The sequence below is a fragment of the Caloenas nicobarica genome, chromosome 2, assembly GCF_036013445.1.
Source record: "Caloenas nicobarica isolate bCalNic1 chromosome 2, bCalNic1.hap1, whole genome shotgun sequence".
Classification (NCBI taxonomy): Eukaryota; Metazoa; Chordata; class Aves; order Columbiformes; family Columbidae; genus Caloenas; species Caloenas nicobarica.
This window is the reverse complement of record NC_088246.1, coordinates 9,935,250-9,954,046: the sequence shown is the minus strand read 5'-3', so window position 1 is coordinate 9,954,046 and position 18,797 is coordinate 9,935,250. Positions and strand designations below refer to the sequence as shown.

Here is an 18,797-nt window from a genome sequence, read left to right as displayed (position 1 = left end):
CGCATAGACACGTGCTTTTAACTTTCAGTACTGTGAGGCCACCAGCCTGTTCCTCACTGAGAGAGTAACGTGCTTGTTCAGCCAGTTTATCGTAGAGTCATAGAACAGTTCGGGTTAATAAAAGCAGGACAGGTTGGAAGGGACCTCCCAAGCTCCCCCAGTGCCACCCCTGCCATGAGCAGGGACATCTGCACCAGCTCAGGTTGCTCAGAGCCCCGTCCAGCCTGGCCTGGGATGTCTCCAGGGATGGGGCATCCACCACCTCTCTGGGCAACCTGGGCCAGTGTTTCACCACCCTCAGTGCAAGAAATTTCTTCCTCATGTCCAGCCTGAATCTCCCCTCTTTTAGTTTAAAACAATCACCCCTTGTCCTATCACAACAGGCCAAGCTAAAAAGTCTGTCCCCATCTTTCTTACAGGCCCCTTTTAAGCACTGAAAGGCCACAACGGGGTCTCCCCGGAGCTTCTCTTCTCCAGCTGAACACCCCAGCTCTCTCAGCCTGTCCTCCCAGCAGAGCTGTTCCAGCCTCGGATCATTTCTGTGGCTCCTCCGGCCCCTCTCCAGCAGGTCCATGTGTGTCCTGTGCTGAGGAACCAGAGCTGGACCAGCACTGCAGGGGCATGTGAGGCCGTGCTGATGGCGCTTACTCCAGAGTAGCTGATCTACTGCTGGACCACACTTCAGTATCTTCTTTGCAAGTTGTAGAGTAAGAGCACAACCCTCAATGTGTCCCGCTGCCTTGGGGATCAAGAGACGCATCGTTCTGGTGGGTTGGCAGCACGTAACTGATATTCTGATCAAACTCAAACTCTGCATGGTGCCAAGGTAAAGGCTCCGTGTGTGTTTTCTGCACCTTCTGTATTTCATGTGTTACGAGCTTATTTTGGACCTTCCTCTCCATGTAAAATAATTGTTCAGATAAGCGGTGTGATGGTGGTACCTGTGTTATGAATATAATGGAGGGGTTTTAAGACTTAAGAAGAAAATTAACTGGTGTGTGACTTCTGTTTTCCCTGTAACCATAAGATTTTCCAGCCTGGGCCATAATTAGTTTAACTCAATCTGTGTAGGTAACTCTCCTCCCTGGCTTTATATAACACAGCAAAGTTGAGCCACTATAATTTTTTTAAAGATAGATTTCAAAGTATTTTTGTCTTATTTGGCCTAACGATTATTACTTTAATATGAAGGGACAGAAAATGAAGATACATTTGGGTCATGGATTTGAAATCTTACAGTGTGTGAAGCACAGGTACAGAAAAAGTACGGCTGGATTTCCTTTCTTGTGCGGTTTGGAACCCAACCCCGTGTTCCCTACCTAGAAAACACGCAGGGCTGTTGTTTTCACAAAGCTTTGTCTGTGAAATTCACACTGAGGAGACTGAAAATACCGCAAGAGTACCACTGGTGTCAGCTACAATGGACTGGGGTGATGCGACAATAAAACTCCAGTTCAGAACCAGCGTTTCCATGGCGGCTGCTGGCACTGTAAGAACAGCAGCAGGTGTTTTCTGACGGACACTTTCCAGGTTTTTCACTGCAGTGTTAGTGGTTAAGATTTTAGTTTACCAAAAAAAAAAAAAAAAAAAAAGTAAATGAAAAAATTGTGCACAATCTGACCTGGATGTGAGGCTGGGAGATGTGGGGTGGAACCAGCGATTCCACCCCCCGGTCCGGGTTGTGTTTTGTAAACTCCAGTCTTGGGCAACTGATGTTTCTTTTGCATGGTTGTATTTTGGACCAAGGTAAAATAGAGCTGAAAAATTATGCTTTGAGTGTTACTTAATTCAGTACAATTTTCTGTGTACATTTTCCCCAGCAAACCCTTCCTGGTTTATTTTAGGTTGTCAGAAATAGGTTATATGATGTTCTCCGTTGTGGATACTTTGCTGTGTTACAAAACTATATGAAAATACTTGCTACCTTAGCCAGGTTGGTGGTGTGTGTTTGTTTGTTTGCTTTTTTCTTGCGAAAAGCAGTGGTAGTGTCTTTTTTCATTTGTTTTAAATGTTACACTGAATGTTTTATAGGAAGATTTTTTTTTCCTGTGTTTTCAATAAAGTTAAAGTGTGATTCATAGTGGGATTTTGCTTCTTTATTTTAAGCAACGAAAAAAAAATCTGTGGCATTCTAAATTATCCTGTCAGCAGCTGGTGTGAATGGTTGCATTCCTCTCATTTTCCTTCCTCCCCCCAGTTTAACATGCATTTCAGATTCTCAAGCGATCGGGTTTTTAAAATACGCGCTGTATGGTACATGATGGAGACTCCTGCACATTCAGCGGTGTTGCAGTTCTGTGTTTAAGACAAGTGCACCATGAATGTGAACCCTCGAGGCAAGTGGGGTTGATTTATACAAGAGTATGTTGCTTATGCAATGCAGAAGTCATTTCCAATAGCTTAATAGCTGGACTGAAGGGCAATTCTTATATGTTAAAAAACTGACCAATGTGTTTCCTAAATGATTCGTAACTTAAAAAGTTTCAGACTTTCCGTTTCACGGGAGATCTTAGGCCATTTCTGAAGTTCAGGAGTCGTGTGTCTGGAAGAGACCTGGAGCTGTCGCATCCATCCAGCTGCAGGGGATGAAGCACATCTGGGATCCCACCAGCCTGGTAGGGTCTCTCTGTGGTGCCATTGCTGGGCTGTCTCCAGGGGCTACATGCCAGTGTCTAATTGCGCAAGGGTTCCTAAATGTCACATGTGAACAACCCTTGCCACACTGAGCTTTCATTTGGTTCTCAAATGCCAATCACAGGAAATTGAGGAAGAAATTTCTTACAGTGGGGTTAGTGAAACACCAGTGCAGGTTCTCCCAAGAGGTGGTGGATGCCCCATCCCTGGAGACATCCCAGGCCAGGCTGGACGGGGCTCTGAGCAACCTGAGCTGGTGAAGATGTCCCTGCTCATGGCAGGGGTGGCACTGGATGAGCTTTGGAGGTCCCTTCCAATCCTAACTGTTCTATGATGTCTCTGCTTGCACCAGCATTTCCTACACCTGAAAGGTCACATTTCCCTTTATCTTCTCCATGAGCAGTGACCCCCATCCCCTCAGCTCTTTCCCACAGGGCTCTGCTCATCCTTTCTGCTGCCTGAGGGGACCCTTGTGTGTTTCTAGAACTGCAGAGCTCAGAACTGGACACAAACCTCCAAGCTTGAGGCTTCACAGCACATCATGCCTTCAGTACTTTTTTTTTTGGTGGTCTTTTTTTGCAACATCATTCATTCATACTGAACTTGTGTTCTCAAATATATTTCTGGCTGTCTTTCTACAGAAAGTCTCTATATTGCTACATGGATAAGATGCAAGTCGCCTCGTACATGGAGTTATTTCTATCTGTCTATTTTGCACTTCTATTTTTTGTGACACTATGTTTTCTGCAGGACTGTATCCTGTTACAGAAAAGAAAAGGCTTGATATGATTTCCTTTGTGGCAAATTCCATGTCAAATACTGATTCTTTTAAAGTAATTTGCACCAGTGGTTTTGTTTTGGTTTTTTTTGGGAAATGAAGTGAAACCAATGTCTGGAACTTCCCAGGGTTTCTTCCCTCCTTTCCGGTTTCAAGATGATTTATCCATTCCTAGTCCTTCAGTGTCACACGTTCTCCTCGGGTTCTCATGGACGGCCCTGCAGCCCAGGTGCTGCCGGCCCCAAAACAGAGTCTGTCTGCAACTGAGCTGCCAAACACTCATGTCTAATGATTCTCTAACATAATACAGCCCTTCGCACTCCCAGCTCTGGTGTTGTGGACTCTGCCTCACTTGATGCATGACACCATTTGATCTTGTCAGCGTTATTTGGAAGCTCTCTATCCCTTGTATAGTTTAAGTTATTGCTTTTTTAATGCAAAATTAATTTTCATGTTAGCTTGATGTGTTCCTACTTCATTTTGTTTTAGCTTCTGACTTCTGTCTTTATGTGCTCATGCTTTTCTTATAAATTATCTGTGGTGACCTTAGTTTCAGCAATGCATCGCTGGAAAGTTATAATCAAGTTTTATTTCTCTTGAAAGTAGTCAGTGCTTACTGGTTCCATGGTTGTCTCTGAAATGATCCTGCATCTTTGAGGGCCACTTCTATCTACCCACAGCTCTCTTGAGCTGGTCAGAGCTGTTCAAGCAGAAGCAGCAGCCAGGGTTCTAGTTAGTAAATGTGGCTGAAGGAAAAGGGGAAAAAAAAAGTGTTTCTTGCTACAAGTACCAGTTGCAGCAGTATCAGCCCTTGTGAGTGGGAACGTGTGCTGCAATAAATCAGGTGTAAAAACCCAGGTGAGGGGTGGCAGTGGGTACTGCTGAGCGAGCACAAGGCCTGAAACAACGCTGGCTCACCTTTGGGAAAGGGAAATGAAAACAGAGGAAGGTGGGAGTGACAGAGGGAGGAAGAATAAAAATGCTGGAAGACCAAAGGTGAAACTGAATATAAAAGGGAAGCAAGAGCACCCTTCTAGGTTTTATTCCTCTAAATACAAGGCGAGTACCATTGCCCATATAAAATAATTTGCTCTTAAAAGATCTGGATCTGAAAAATCTCCCAAGTACGTGTGGTGCCAGCTATGTTTGACAAGGTAGTTCAACGTTATCAACATTTAAGGATTTTCTTTTGATAATATGAGCGACATAAAGGACAAAGATGTCGCTCCCCCAAGGAAAACTCTTCAAATGCTCGGAGACACGTATGATGAAACAAATGTGAACAAGAAAGCAGAACAGTCTGTCGTGAAAACTGTTTGCAGTTACCAGGAAAGAGACCGGCGGGATGAACTGCAGGACTGAGCGGCATGATGCAGATGGGACAGTCAGAGATCTCTTGCCGAAATGCCTGAGGAAAAAGAAACAAACCAACCTGTAGTGAAACAATGGAAGGTAAATATATCAGCAATATGCCAATCCAAATGTTATGACTCTAATTACTTTGACAAACTATTAACACTTTGATTCTCAATTTTTTCTATAACCTCTTTGGGCTCTTTAACTGAGTAGAAGAGAGATGCTGCTGAGGTAAATCTCTGAATGGTAAAAACTTTTTAATAGTTCTGATTTGCAACAGATGGACCAAAATTTAAGAAAACAGAAAACACTGAATTGTGCTGAAAAGGCTGCCATGCCTCGAAAGAGCATAAGAGAGCTTAAAAAATGCAAAACTACTTTAAAAACAAGCAAACAAAGGCAACCCACCTGTATCTGGATCTTCTCCCAGTCAATTTCACTTATTACTGTTTCTTCCAACTGCTGAAACACATCTCGACTTGCAGCTATAAAAGAATCTATCTCAGAAAAAAATTCATCTAGGTTGATGTCATAAGAACTCAACAGTCGATTGCTGATCTCTTGAACCTGAAGAAAAGAATCAGCTGCTGTCAGGCTTGGAGTTACTCACAGGCAGTCTGGATGGGGACGAATTGTGACTGTACAAGTGGGCCCGATTAGTTGCATCATCTACGGAACCTTGTTCCTGTTTGCAGCTGGTGTCCAGCGCTGGCTTAGAGGTTAAAAGTGTCAGGTCTCCAGCCTCCCCTGATGGACCATTGTCCTTCAGACAGAACACAGGACTTTGGTCCCTTTCCCACGAGAGAGGGGCTGCTCTGAACCCATACGGGTGCAGCTCAGAGGCTGCCAATGTATCAACTTAACTTAAAAAAGAATAATAATAATAAAAAACCAAATAACCCTCCCCCCGCAGGCCCCTTGTATAGCATATGTATTTAAATCACGATGGGCTAGGAAAAGCAGCAACCTCTTCTGTACTCTGTGAGAGAATTCTGCGTCTAGCAAAGAGGAGGTGGGTGATTTTGTGCTCCCCTCATGACTGTTCACTGAGGAAAAAAAAAAAAAAAATCTGATTCTATCCCATGCAAACATGCACACTGACCTTCATTGGTATGTGTAAAACAAAAAAACCCAAACAAATAAGAATCCCACCACAGGCCTCCTTCAATATTTACACTTTGTGGTCTCCAAACAATCCCAAGCGATGACACTGTGGGCTTCCTGAATGAGACATGAAACACTAATGTACCACGATTTAATCAAGTTATGTCTTTAATATTTTAATGTGATTATGTATTTAACTAAGTAGTGACAGCCCTAGTAAGTTTTATCTGAACTGTTGTCACCCAGGCTCTAGAACTGAATCTATTCCACATTGCAATTTTATCTGCTTGTAGCGATTCAATGTTGAAATCTGACTTCAGGAAGAACAGGGTAAGATTACACCTAAACCTTGACTAATTCATGGTTTCTGTTCAACAACAAGTAAAGGTTGATACATTTCAAAAGAATTTTGGTTCTGATTTATGCTTGGTCTTGGTTTCTATTAGTATCAAACTTGAACAGACCTGATCACTAAGTGATCCTGAAACTCCTCTCAGGATCCTCCTTGAGCAGAAACTGTAAAAATAGAGGAAAACTTCTCCTGCCCGAGACAGTGATCTATTAAGTTCCCCTGCTGCTAAGATACTATCTGCTTTGAGCTACTCCTGTCTCTTCTGCAGTATGACCTGACCCAACCTATGCCCATCAATCAGCAAATTAAAGTCTAAGGGTAGGAAGAAAAAAAAGTGCAACTGAAATTTATCCCCAAACTCATGCTAACAGGCAAATCAGTGCAAACTATCAATGTGAACAGGAAAGAAATAAGCATTTTGTATAAATTGTTAGTGTTAATGTGTTATAGGATTTAAATATTAAATCCTGCTGTGTTTTAATGCATAATGCTGAATGACCTTTTTTCCTCTGAACAACTGAAACTGATTAATTGAATTTATTTCTGAAGAGCACCATACCTCTATATTTTATGTCTGTGATTTCTTAACACTTAAACAGAATGGCTGAGTATTTGAAATAGTCTATCAGTATGCAAAACTACATCAGTCATCTGTACAGCAGCACAAGACTGATAAAATAAAAGGATGAAACAAAGCCCTGAGGTGAACTTTGTCCACAGGGAAGCCTTTTTAAGTGATCCAATGTCAGCAAATTGCTTACTAATGTGTTGACTTATGGCAGCCCTCAAAAGTAAAATGAAAAGGCTGGAATTTACAGCATATCAATGAATCAGTTGATAAGCTTTTACTGGTTTAATATCCTCCTAGTTTTGCTGCTTGGAGCCACTTCAAGCTAGTGACAGAATGTTTACCATCTCCATGTGATAAAGTCAAACGGCTAAACAAATTCCGGGACCATTATACTGTTTGGTGAGATTTAAATTAAAGAAATCATGTGGAGGGGGGAGGAAGAAACTAAAGTCAACTCCGTCATTTCACAAGGACTTACCTTGCTTCCTAAACGACGGCAAGATTTTTAGCAAAGCTAGAGATAATGGAAGGCATTTGAAAAGATTTCATTGCACTAATAAAGGACTATACCGCAATTAAATGACATACAGGAGTGACACTTATAGGAAGGATCAAAGACATTCACTACCTAACATGCTGAAGCAACACTCTGCTTTCTGTGCACAACAGTGCTAAAAAGTAGCCTACTTTGGTTGCAGTGACCTTCCTTATCTCCTTTGATCTAAATTATTAAAAATTTTAATGATAGCTGTAATAAAGGCTACTGCAGTGTCTTGAAACAAGTAATACGTGTCCTGCCTAGTACTAATATTTCAGACCTTGCTTTTCATTTTGTGATATTTATTTAAGAGTATGAAACTTAATGTTCAACCTTTGTGATCCTTTCAGAGGAGGCAGGGTTATTAAAAATTAGATTTTTTTTTTTCTGATTTTCCAATTGTGATGCCATTTGATTATGCTAATGTTTAGGGAGTGACATTTTAAAAGCACAGCACAAGTTTGAGAGGCAAAATGTATTTTAGAAAAGCTTTTTAGCATCTGGAAATGGATAGGTCCTTGTGAAAAGATGTCTTTAGTGTTTTCATTAACTAACACTTAAAAGTATAAGAGCAAACAACAGGAAAACTCATCTACAATTCCCACTTGAAAGCTGCTAAGAAAAATAAGTATATATCCTTTAATCATAACTGGTACTGAATTCATTTAAATCTGGCTAATCCATATGAGAAGACTTTATAAATTTATTCTAACTGAAGGTGAAAAAGTAGTGCCTGTTTTGCTCCCTGCAAAACCCTGAGGTGTTACATGTGAGAAAGATTTCCTAGTGCTGGGGCTATATATGGAAACTACCTTACATGAGGACCTTCCCATTGCTGATAATCATGTGATGAAATTGAGCATTCTGTGAGTAACTTGGTAGACAGCTACTGTAGCCACCTGAAGTCCCATGAGAGAAATGAAACAAATGACGCTCAGCTGCAACTTTCAGCACGTTTAGAAGCTGCCTTCAACTTCCCTTTACTGAGCCCCTGGTTACAACTAAGGGAAAGCAGCATACGACTGTTTCCCCAGTCTTCTGGGCAGAAAAATCAAGGGGTTTCTGTTGTCTGTTCTCATCACGCTACTTGAGGACAGTCACAATCCAGTGAAGGATTCCCTTCTCCCAAATGTCAGTGTTTGAGCACCGTCAGGTGTAATGCTGGCTTTCCTCAGTTACCTCATGGCCAGCAGGTGGAGGGAGGTGATTCTGCCCCTCTGCTCTGGTGAGACCCCCATCTGGAGCCCTCAGCACAGGACAGACATGGACCTGTTGGAGGGGGGCCAGAGGAGGCCACCGAGATGATCTGAGGCTGGGGAGGACAGGCTGAGAGAGTTGGGGTTGTTCAGCCTGGAGAAGAGAAGGCTCCAGGGAGACCTTATTGTGGTATTTCAGTACATGAAAGGAGCCTGTAAGAAAGATGGGGACAAACTTTTAAGAAGGTCCTGTTTTGACAGGACAAGGGGTGACGGTTTTAAACCAAAAGAGGGGAGATTCAGGCTGGACATGGGGAAGAAATTTTTTTTACACTGAGGGTGGTGAAACACTGGCCCAGGTTGCCCAGAGAGGTGGTGGATGCCCCATCCCTGGAGACATCCCAGGCCAGGCTGGACGGGGCTCTGAGCAACCTGGTCTGGGTGAAGATGTCCCTGCTCATGGCAGAGGTTGGACTAGATGAGCTTGGGAGGTCCTTTCCAACTCAAACTAGTCTATGATTCCATATTCATTTTTTCTGTTACAGGGCAGGACTTTGCATGGGTTACAAAGGCAGCACAGCAACCAGCAAGCTGTCTCAACGTTAAGGCTGAGAACCGTTATTTCCTCTCTGGTACCAGTTTTGTTGCAACATTTTGCAAGATCACATCCAGGGTACCAATCTCACTATCATACATAAATACATAACAGGGATACATAAAGAGAGAGTCTTCGCCTCCAAAGCTCTCCTCTAACAGGATATAACCAAATAAGTGTGAGAAATATGAGAAAGTAACAAGCCTTTTATACAAGCACTCTTCTGTTTAACTAAAACAGTGATTTTAAAAACCCCAAACCACCTATTTAAGTATTGGTTTGAACCTATCACTGATGTAGCTTGCAACCTGGGTACGAATATTTTCAGAGTTGCACGCACCGGCTACACTGAAATAGCCATCTTGTGTGGATTTGTCCATCCCTGTTAGCCAAGCGGCTTGGTAACCTGGACTGGAAGATGACATATGCTCCCAGAGGGCGCAGAACCAAACTGTATTAGAGCAATTTTTGTTACTCAAAAACTGAGCTGGGCTGGCCATGACTAAATTGGGAGAAGACTGGAAGCTGGTGAAGAAGGACTTGAGGATGGCACAGGGATTCTGCAGCAGTTGTCGGTTTAGAGGCAAGCAGGGTCATTGCAAAATGCTTGCACCTGATTTGGCCTCATTTCTATGGGGTCAGGACCCCAGCTTATTACAGTTGGACTTACACCTGAGCAGAAGTTAGAGAAAGGCAAAGCTATGGAATGGAACTATCCAGTTCAGTGTTCAGGGAGGGAACAAGGACAGTGAAAAGAAGTTATGATTGTTTACGGATTTCTTTGTTTCTCCCCTCCATATACTTCTATAGGAAACTGGTTATTTTGCTTTACCAAAAACAGAAGGGAAATACAAAGCCTCATAAAAAGCCCCACTATCGTTGGCCTAGGCAAAAGGCAGACCTTAAAATTAAGCATTTAAATTATTTTCCTTACTTTCCTTACTTTCCATTATGAAGAGGATGGAATGAACAAACTAACAAAACAACTGAGTGCCTCCAGTGCTGCCTGTTTGATATGAATAAGAAGGAATAAACGAAGAACTAGAGAACTGATATTCAGGAGTTTTGATTTAAGGGAGCTGAATTAGATCAAAGAAGCAAATGCAACATACCTTTTGCTCAAGGAATTGCTTTCTTAATTTGCTATCTTTAGGAGGCACTGTTTTTCTCAAGTTTTTATACCATTTTCTAACAATATATCCCCTCCAGAAAGCTTGAATTCTGTAAGACACAATTTTACTCAATAAGAGGAAAATAAAAAAACTCATTCTGCCTGGTTTCTTGTAATATTAAAGTTTTAACACATTTGGAACATTACTTAGAAACAAATATTGTCCAGTGACAACACCTGTAGCAGAAGCAAGGCTTACCTAATAGCGCACTTTATTTTAAACAAGCGTGCCCCATCATGGATTACTCTGGTCTGATACTGCTCTTTTCTACACATTGGACAACACTTTTTACCTCTACATTTTTCAAAGGCTTTCAGGCATGCCTAAAAAAATAATTGCCATTACTTACAATATATTTCATATCATCAGAACAGATAAACAGGATAGATGACAGAATGCAAAACCAGTTTATTCACCAATCCATGAACACTATACAAGAAGCATATCTTTATAAGTAAAATGTCAAGAGAATTTTGTAAATCTCATATATTCACATGAAATTTCATTCATTAAACTATTCCCGCTTAGTATACAAACGTATAGCTCAGGTACAAACTATGTTTTCCCACATGGTTTTTAAAATGGTAATAAAATGGAATAAAGTATCTCATCATAAAATAGCCTTAAATTATATTTCTTACCATAAAAATCTGAAATCAAAATTACTGTTCAAGATGACTACACTTAATTCATTAAGATATTCACTTCAGTAGTTTAATTAAAATACTTATCATTATGTGCTTGAATAGTTGTATAAAAATGTACTCACTTTATGGAATACATGGGAACATGAAAGCAGCACCTGTTTTTCAAAGGAAAACAAAAATCAAATCCAACCTGACTTTAAGCCATTCTAAAAGCTGAAAAGTAAAAAATGCTGACAAGAAAAATTCTGACTGCCTGAGAGGTCATCAGTTTCTTTCTGTCACTACTGCAGTCTTTCCAGTGAAAATAAAATTAGTCTGCTGTAGAAATTATTTAATATATTACACCTTAAACCAATATGTGAATTTCGTATTAAAAACACATGGAGTAGCTGAAAGTAAGAAATGCCAACTGCTATTAACTGGAAGAAAAGGTTATAAAACAAGTGCTTAAAACGAAAGCTGATTTTTTTTTCCCTTTTCTCCACAGAGACGTTAAATTTCAAGAAGTGATATACATCAAATGCAGCATTTCATACACACACACAAAAAAAAAAGAAAAGAGAAAGCATGTTCATAGGCTGCAAGAAAACTTCACCTTTATCTGACCTCAATTCCCACCAAATGCTGATGATCTCTATCCTGACAAAAGATACAGAGTTAGACAAAAAAGGCAGTTGGCTCTTAGAAGAAGGAAAAACTGGGAAAGGAGTGAAAACCAGAACAAGTAGTGTGCACTATTGAGCTGGCAGACACAAAAGGATTAATGGCAGGCAGCCAGCTGAAGGGAAAGCTTTCAGATACAGTGGCTTTTTTCCCTTGAAGGAGGAAAGCTAACAGAGCTCTAAGGACAAAGAGAATTCCAGAGGTATTTCCCTTTTTGTACCAAATCTTAAGTAACCTTTTTAATGAGTGCTGTCTTTTGCTCTCTCTTGTCAAGCTTTAGACTTTCAGGGTAGCCAGAAACTGGCAGAATGGTCTTTTGCCAGATCCATCCCACCTGTCCGTGGACAATCATACACGTTCAGTTAATGTTGATGTAAAAGGAAGCAAATGCCCCGTATCTAAGGTTATTGCAAGACCTTGATTCACATCACAAACTTGGCTGTAAAATGTTTTCACGAAAAATTAAGAGAGGGAACAGGTAGAAAAAAACACCCTAAATGTAGCACGAAAAGAAACTTGCAAGCAGTTGGGCTAATTCTTCTAATCACCATCCTCACCTCTATGAAGCTGCCGTCCTCTTCAATCAGTCACTTGTCCCTTTTGCTTAATATTTTCAAGATGATAGATGAGAGAATCTAATAGAGCATGATGTATTTATGCTTATGCTACACACATGCATTGAATAAAGCCATCAAGGTAAAATGCAAGCATTTCTTCTGATAACCTTAGGAAGTGACTGACTGGCACTGAGAGCACACCTACTTCCATTTTCCAAATAGAAACAACCACAGAACTAAACTGCAAAGTAACAAAACCTGTGTGAAAACAAAACATATCTTAACACTTATAATTAGCGAATATTCACCATTCTGAGGAAGGAAGGCTAGGATCATACCTACCAGGAGTTTAAAGGAAGCAAAAAATAGCCTATATCTGCTTTGCAGAAACAGGTAAAAAGGCTGATGACCTTCTCCTCTACTGTCATAACTTCAGAACTGAACAAGCCCTACCGACCTTTCTCTACCATGTCATGTCCAAAATACTTTCAGAGTTGGCCACTTATAGCTGGGTCCAGCGATTAAATGCCAAGTGGTGTCTTAAAGCAGAATCTTTCATTTCTTTCCTTTCTATCTCCAGCTAATGATTTTTAGCAGTAACTCTGGAATTTTTTTTTTAATACAGTTCTGTAGTCCCCACAATTATACAGTTCTACACATACCTGAGGTTGAAGTGCAAATTCTTCCCTGCATATTGCACACGGCTGTATGGAGTCTCCATGCTGTATGGATCTCTGCTTTATTTTTACCCATTCTTCAGCAGTCAGCGGTGAGGAAGGAGGCTCAACTAGGCCTAATTTCTGAGCTGTAGACAATAACAATAACAAATCACTGAATAAAATCCATTGGCAGGTGCAGAAATGGATGGTCTTCATTTGAAACTCATTGATGATGCAGTTATTAAAAATACACAGATACCTCATATAAATCTATAATCAGACAAACCACTGGCAGGCAACATACTTCTTACTATTAGTTAGCTATTCGGTAATTATCAGAACCTCTTTTACATGTAGGATTTATATGGGTAATTTTTAAATGCAGACTTTCATTTGCCAAGTAATTGGAATTTATCTTTACATCTTTCCACAGCCATTATGATAGGGAATATTAAGTAGACGGTGTAACAATGCACATTAAAATAATTTGGTCTGTATAAACAAAATCTCTGTTAGAAGTAATTTGTGAAGGTTTCTGCAATGCTACATTTTTGTATTCTCAAAAATAAAGTGGTATAATAAAGAACTGTTGCTGGTGCAGAATACTGAAGTGTAATGAGACTGTGATGGATGCAAGAGAAATAAAGAGCATAAAGAAACAAAGAGATGGTTACAAGACACCAGTGACAGTATCACTGTGATAGCTGAGCTTCTCGATCTCAAATGATAACTGTGAGGTGCCTTGCTGCATGTCCTTGTGAAATCTCAGCCTTCCCAAAAAAGGAATCAGTGAAAATACTTAAGAGTATTCCCTCCCTCCCCCACAAATGGCAAATAAAATCCAGAGTCAGCATCTCAGTAGTAAAAGATTGCTAGTAGGTACAGCAAAGAACAGACCTTTGTCATTTTTGAAGACCAGAGGAAGCAGCTTGTGTGGACTGGAGGAGGAATGTCCAAGGTACATGTAATAAGCCAATAACATGAGTCCATGATGAGGCCTCAGTGGTATTTGCTAAAACTCAAAAGGAAGAGGGACAGGCAATAGGCAGAACACAAGCTGATGGCACCTAGATGAGAGTTTTAGTTCTAAATGGGAAGGAAAGGGTTGACTCTTTCATTCCTACCAAAATCCTTGCATAAACCAGACATCAATAAGCAGCACTTATTTGTTCTGTATAAGCTTTCAAAACCCCATTGGGCAGACTGTATACCCAAACCCATGATACTACTTAGTCATGAGGAGAAAAACAACCAAAGAAAGCAAATAATGGGGTTTTGGTGATCCCCTTGCTCTTATTCTAGGATAGGATTTGTTAATCTTTGAGACAAAAATTCTGCTCCTGAACTCATCCATCTACAGATGTACATCGATAATAATTTAAAATTTGCACAAAATTGTCTTTGATCTTTTTAAAGAACTTATGTGAGGTACTAAAGGAATTATACGGAATACTGTCTTCCCTCTGGTTGAATTATCTACCCAACCTACTTCCTTGTGAGCTCATGACAGCCTTCAAACATCAATCAACTTGGTGCCGTATCTTAGAACAACAGGATGGCTTTGAGGTTTCCAGCTGCTTTATGCTTTTGGAACTACATGGAAAGTGCTTTCACACATGGCTTGATTCACATATACCCTCACCTTGTTACTTTTGTTACCCCGTAAAGGTATCAAGTCAAACGTAAGCAATGCGCGGAAACTTAAGTATCAAAAGAAAATGTGAATCAATTAATGCCGTAGATTACATCGATGGCCATATACGAATTGATTTGGAGGCATGTGGTTTCGTTTCAGGGACAAGTCAATACCCAGACACAAATCCAGCACCTCTCCATGTGCGGGAGCTCTCAGCTCTGCCTGCAGCCTATGGGCTCAAATTCAAACCACTCCAAGTCAAGCAGGAAAGCGCATACATATGTATTGATGGCATCGTGAATTTGGAATGTAAAACATACACTGTATTAACGTAAAATAGTGTTGTCTATCAATTTTGGTGCAGTAAAATGCTTTTACCTGGTGCTCCTGATGGTGAAAAATAATCTGAGCTTTAAGAGAAACATGAAGGATCCTGCAAACTTTTTAGAGTCTAAAAAGTATTTCAGAACATATATTTTGCTTAAAGTTTACCCATGGGAAGTGGTTGAGTCACCATCCCAGGAGGTGTTTCAAAGACATAGGTTCTTAGGGACACAGTTTAGCAGGAGACTTGACAGTTCTATGTTAACGGTTGGACTTGAAAAGACTTGGTCTTTTCCAGCCAAAATGGTTCTATGATTCTATGAATTGCTGAAATCGGTAGCTGAGTGACACACAAGTTTTCCTAACCAGGAGCGCTTTCCATCTTGAGTACTCAACTCTTGAAGAGCGTATATTGCACAGAACAGTGTTTCTGCTACAGAAGAATAATCAAATTATAAAATACATGATAAAAGTTTCAGTAAAAACATACATCAAGTTTTATCTGACAGTAATACCCGAGAGTATCATTGAATGAGTAAAGAAACAAGATCCCATTTTGATAGTTCAATATACACAAGTGATGGTCTTTACGATCAGAAAATCTGGATAAGCAGGGAGCGAACAAGAGAGCCAACCAGTCACAGCACGAAAGGCAGTATCACAACCTAAAAAATGCCTACCCTTGATTTTCTTCCAAGCACTGTGGTCAGAAACTGTTTTAAGGAAGACAATGAGATGGCTTTGTGGAAAGCCTTTTGTATACCCCCGGGGTAAGAAAAAATACTTATTTAAAACTTTCCCAAATGGCTGATTAAAGCTGCAAATAGGAAGAGATTGGCAGCAAACCCTAACTACTAAATAACTTAAACCAGATGGGATATTTGTGAGGAACGGGTTATACAGGTGTTTAGATGGGAAGCTTTTGTACAACATGGCTGATGAAGGAAAACTGGCAGCAGGACACGCAAGAAGGGATATGTGGTTGAAGCAAAAGGCTCTATGAAGGTATTGTCAAAGCTGCACTTTGATTAAATACAAGCACTGAAAGCCTACGTTTATCACAGCTCAAGACATCTAAGAGTTTTCATCCTTATGCATCAAGTTTACAAACCAAACCCATTTACTGACACACCCATTTACAACCAAGTGAGGTATTTATACTAAAATTAACATTAGCAAAGTGATTCCACACATTAACCTTTAAACTATTATTATTTGATTTTAGGACTTAAGTGCCTATTGAGAAAAGTGTAATGATAGAGGCCTATGAGATTGTGTTTGATTATCCACAAACTCAAGAAGAAAAAGTTGCATTAAATTACATTTTCAAAGTTGTTTCACAGCTGTAAGGTCTAAGCCACACAATTCTTATTAAGAAGAGGAATCCTGCCACAAGCTTTTTAAAATAATCTGAGACTGTAGGTGAAAATACTAATAAACAAAACCCAGAAACAATTGCAATTTTTAAAAATCTTCCAGCACATTTTTTCTAATCACTTGCACAAGCATTCAAATGGGACATTTCAGTCAATGCTGTGATTCAAAGAGAAAATACTACGTCTTATAATTGCAGAGAACATGCTTACACTTGGGCTGCATTTTTTCACCACGACCTTTTAGCTTCCACAATCACTAATTATTTATATTTGCGTTAACCCCAGTACCTCTCTTTTTTTCCCCCTCTCTATCCCATCTTCTTTCAAATTCCTCTTCAAAATGAATCAAAGAAAAAACCCTCCCATCTTTAGAACAGTAAGCATGTAAACATAGTAATATTCACCTTGTCTTACTACCTTTGTCCCATCACTTGTTGTGTATTATCTTAAGTTACCCTCTTAACCTTCAGCTGATTCCAACAGGCAGATGCCTGTGCTTGTACGGAGCCTCATTGATTTACATGGTTCTCTTTAGAGCTGAGACTACTGTGACAGTTACTGCAGCAAAGGCAACATGATCTGCAGAGAGGCCTAAGGGCATTTGTATGAAGAAGAATAAATAAAACAATTATTAATGATGATGGAAGTTTATTATGCTTCAAATTGCAAACTGTTGAGCTGGAAAGTCCTTTAAGAAAAGCCTAATCAAGACAACCGAAAGGATGGAGACAAGATGTTCATGGCAAGAATACTGTAGAAATCTTTAGAAAAGGGAAATACAAGACTGAAACTGATAGGTGGGAAGCACATTTGGATGCCTGGTCTGATAAGATGCTCCCTGGCTTTGTTTTTTTAAGCAATATTGTCTGTCGCTGCTCTGCAACTGTATTATTATAATACTATTTAAAAGTGAGTTTTCTCACCAGGCATCATTCCAAGTCCTCACATCTGTGACTTTTATCTTGTTGCATGTTTGCTTCTAAATTTGAAAAAAAGGTATCTAACTACAGGTGTTAATTCTTCCTGGGTTTAGCCCCAGGACCATTGTAAAAACAAACCTTTTAAACTTTGAGTAAAGGTGGGTATATATTAATAAAGAATACATATAATGCAGCACTAGTAAATGTCTCTTTACTGAATAAGTAATAAAACAAACCATTTCGAATAGACTTAAAAAAAATCATAATAACAAAACATTCCCCCAAATAAATACAATGTCTATATCACTGATGTTTGCTTGAGAATATGACCTTCAATATACAAAACATATTAGAAAAGTGTAAGACTTCCCACCTCTTTATGAAGAATTCTTCTTCATCAAGATGCACTAGCTTCTTCATTTTTACCTTCATTGTCACGAGGATAATATTTTGAATACATTTCAGATATGAAAAGACACTTGCAAGTCACTGATGGCAATTCCATTGTTTAAATGACTGTTTACCTGATGGCATAAGCTGCTGATTTTTTTACAGATTTTAAGACAAGACTTTATGCTGTTTAGCATAATTATCTTCCTGAACAGAAAGGTTAGCTTCCTCATTTTAGTTTCTTTTAAATAAGAACAAAAATTCACAAATTAGAATATAACGGTTTACCTAATGTTAGCTGTGGAGGACTGGGATCAAGAACATACTCCTTTTCCGCATCTTCCTTGTTTTTGTAGTGAGTGCTCTTTTTTCTTAGTCCGGTATCTACGACTGCTGTGACCATTTCTTTGTTCACGGGTTTGTAAATGTTCTTGATATTCCTTGTCCTTGACTTAAAAGGATTTGCTAATGAAAGATCCTGGAGCTGATGACTGTGTATTATATGATCCTGTAGAGCAACTGCAGAAACTGCTATTGCCTCTCGTTTGGAGGAGCGGCCCTAAAAAGAAAAAACAAAGTGAAAAAAAGTGAATAATTATAGTTATAAATTATTTTTTAAAAAATTTAAAGAAATTCTGCTCTTAGCCAATGTTTTTGACTTGTCAAAGGCTTTTATACACACGCAACTCCCGTACTTGAAGCCTAACATACAATTACCATAATATGAAATTTAAGACTGATGTTTCTGACACATCCTAGTTTTAACTTATAAAAAGTCAAACAAAATCTTTGATTTATCATTTATATTAAATAAAATAGCACTAATTTTAAAGTTTTAATTACTGAGCCCATAATTATTATATGCAATAAACTCGTTATGGACTATAAAAGTTTGGCATGCCCAAACACATTTTACTTCAATTAAAAACAATCCCAAAGGCTAACCTTGCCTTCCAGAACACTGAATATAAACAAAAAGATATAATTTTTATACAGGGGATGGATTTATCTATCTATTCCTCCATTTCTCCCCACCCTTTTGCCTTATTTTAAAATATGTGAAATCATACCTTGTAAAAATCCTGATGGTCCATCGATAATTTTTAGTTGATTTTACAAGAGTCATGTGGCTCTACAAACAGATGTACAAGAATTTGAATATTTCTCAGCAGAAAAACCCTCATTGATAGCAGAAACAAAACCTACAGTTTCACTCATTTTCTCCTAGACCTGCCATTGAAGATGGCTTAATATGTATTCGAGGCACAGAAGTTACCTCTGGATCCATAAACGCCAACTGTGCCCATCTCCTGTCAGCCTCATCTCCCC

General features: G+C 39.5%; 1 protein-coding gene across 1 annotated transcript; it reads right to left on the bottom strand.

Annotated features, from left to right (window-relative positions):
- Positions 1-4,580: 4,580 nt before the first annotated feature.
- On the bottom strand, positions 4,581-18,562 carry RNF32 (ring finger protein 32). Its single transcript, XM_065629798.1, has 8 exons — positions 18,539-18,562; positions 17,757-18,027; positions 12,826-12,968; positions 11,066-11,098; positions 10,495-10,619; positions 10,237-10,345; positions 5,177-5,335; positions 4,581-4,820 (listed from the first exon to the last, which is right to left on the bottom strand). Exons 1-8 carry the CDS (start codon positions 18,560-18,562, stop codon positions 4,581-4,583), a joined length of 1,104 nt encoding a protein of 367 aa, XP_065485870.1.
- Positions 18,563-18,797: the final 235 nt, after the last annotated feature.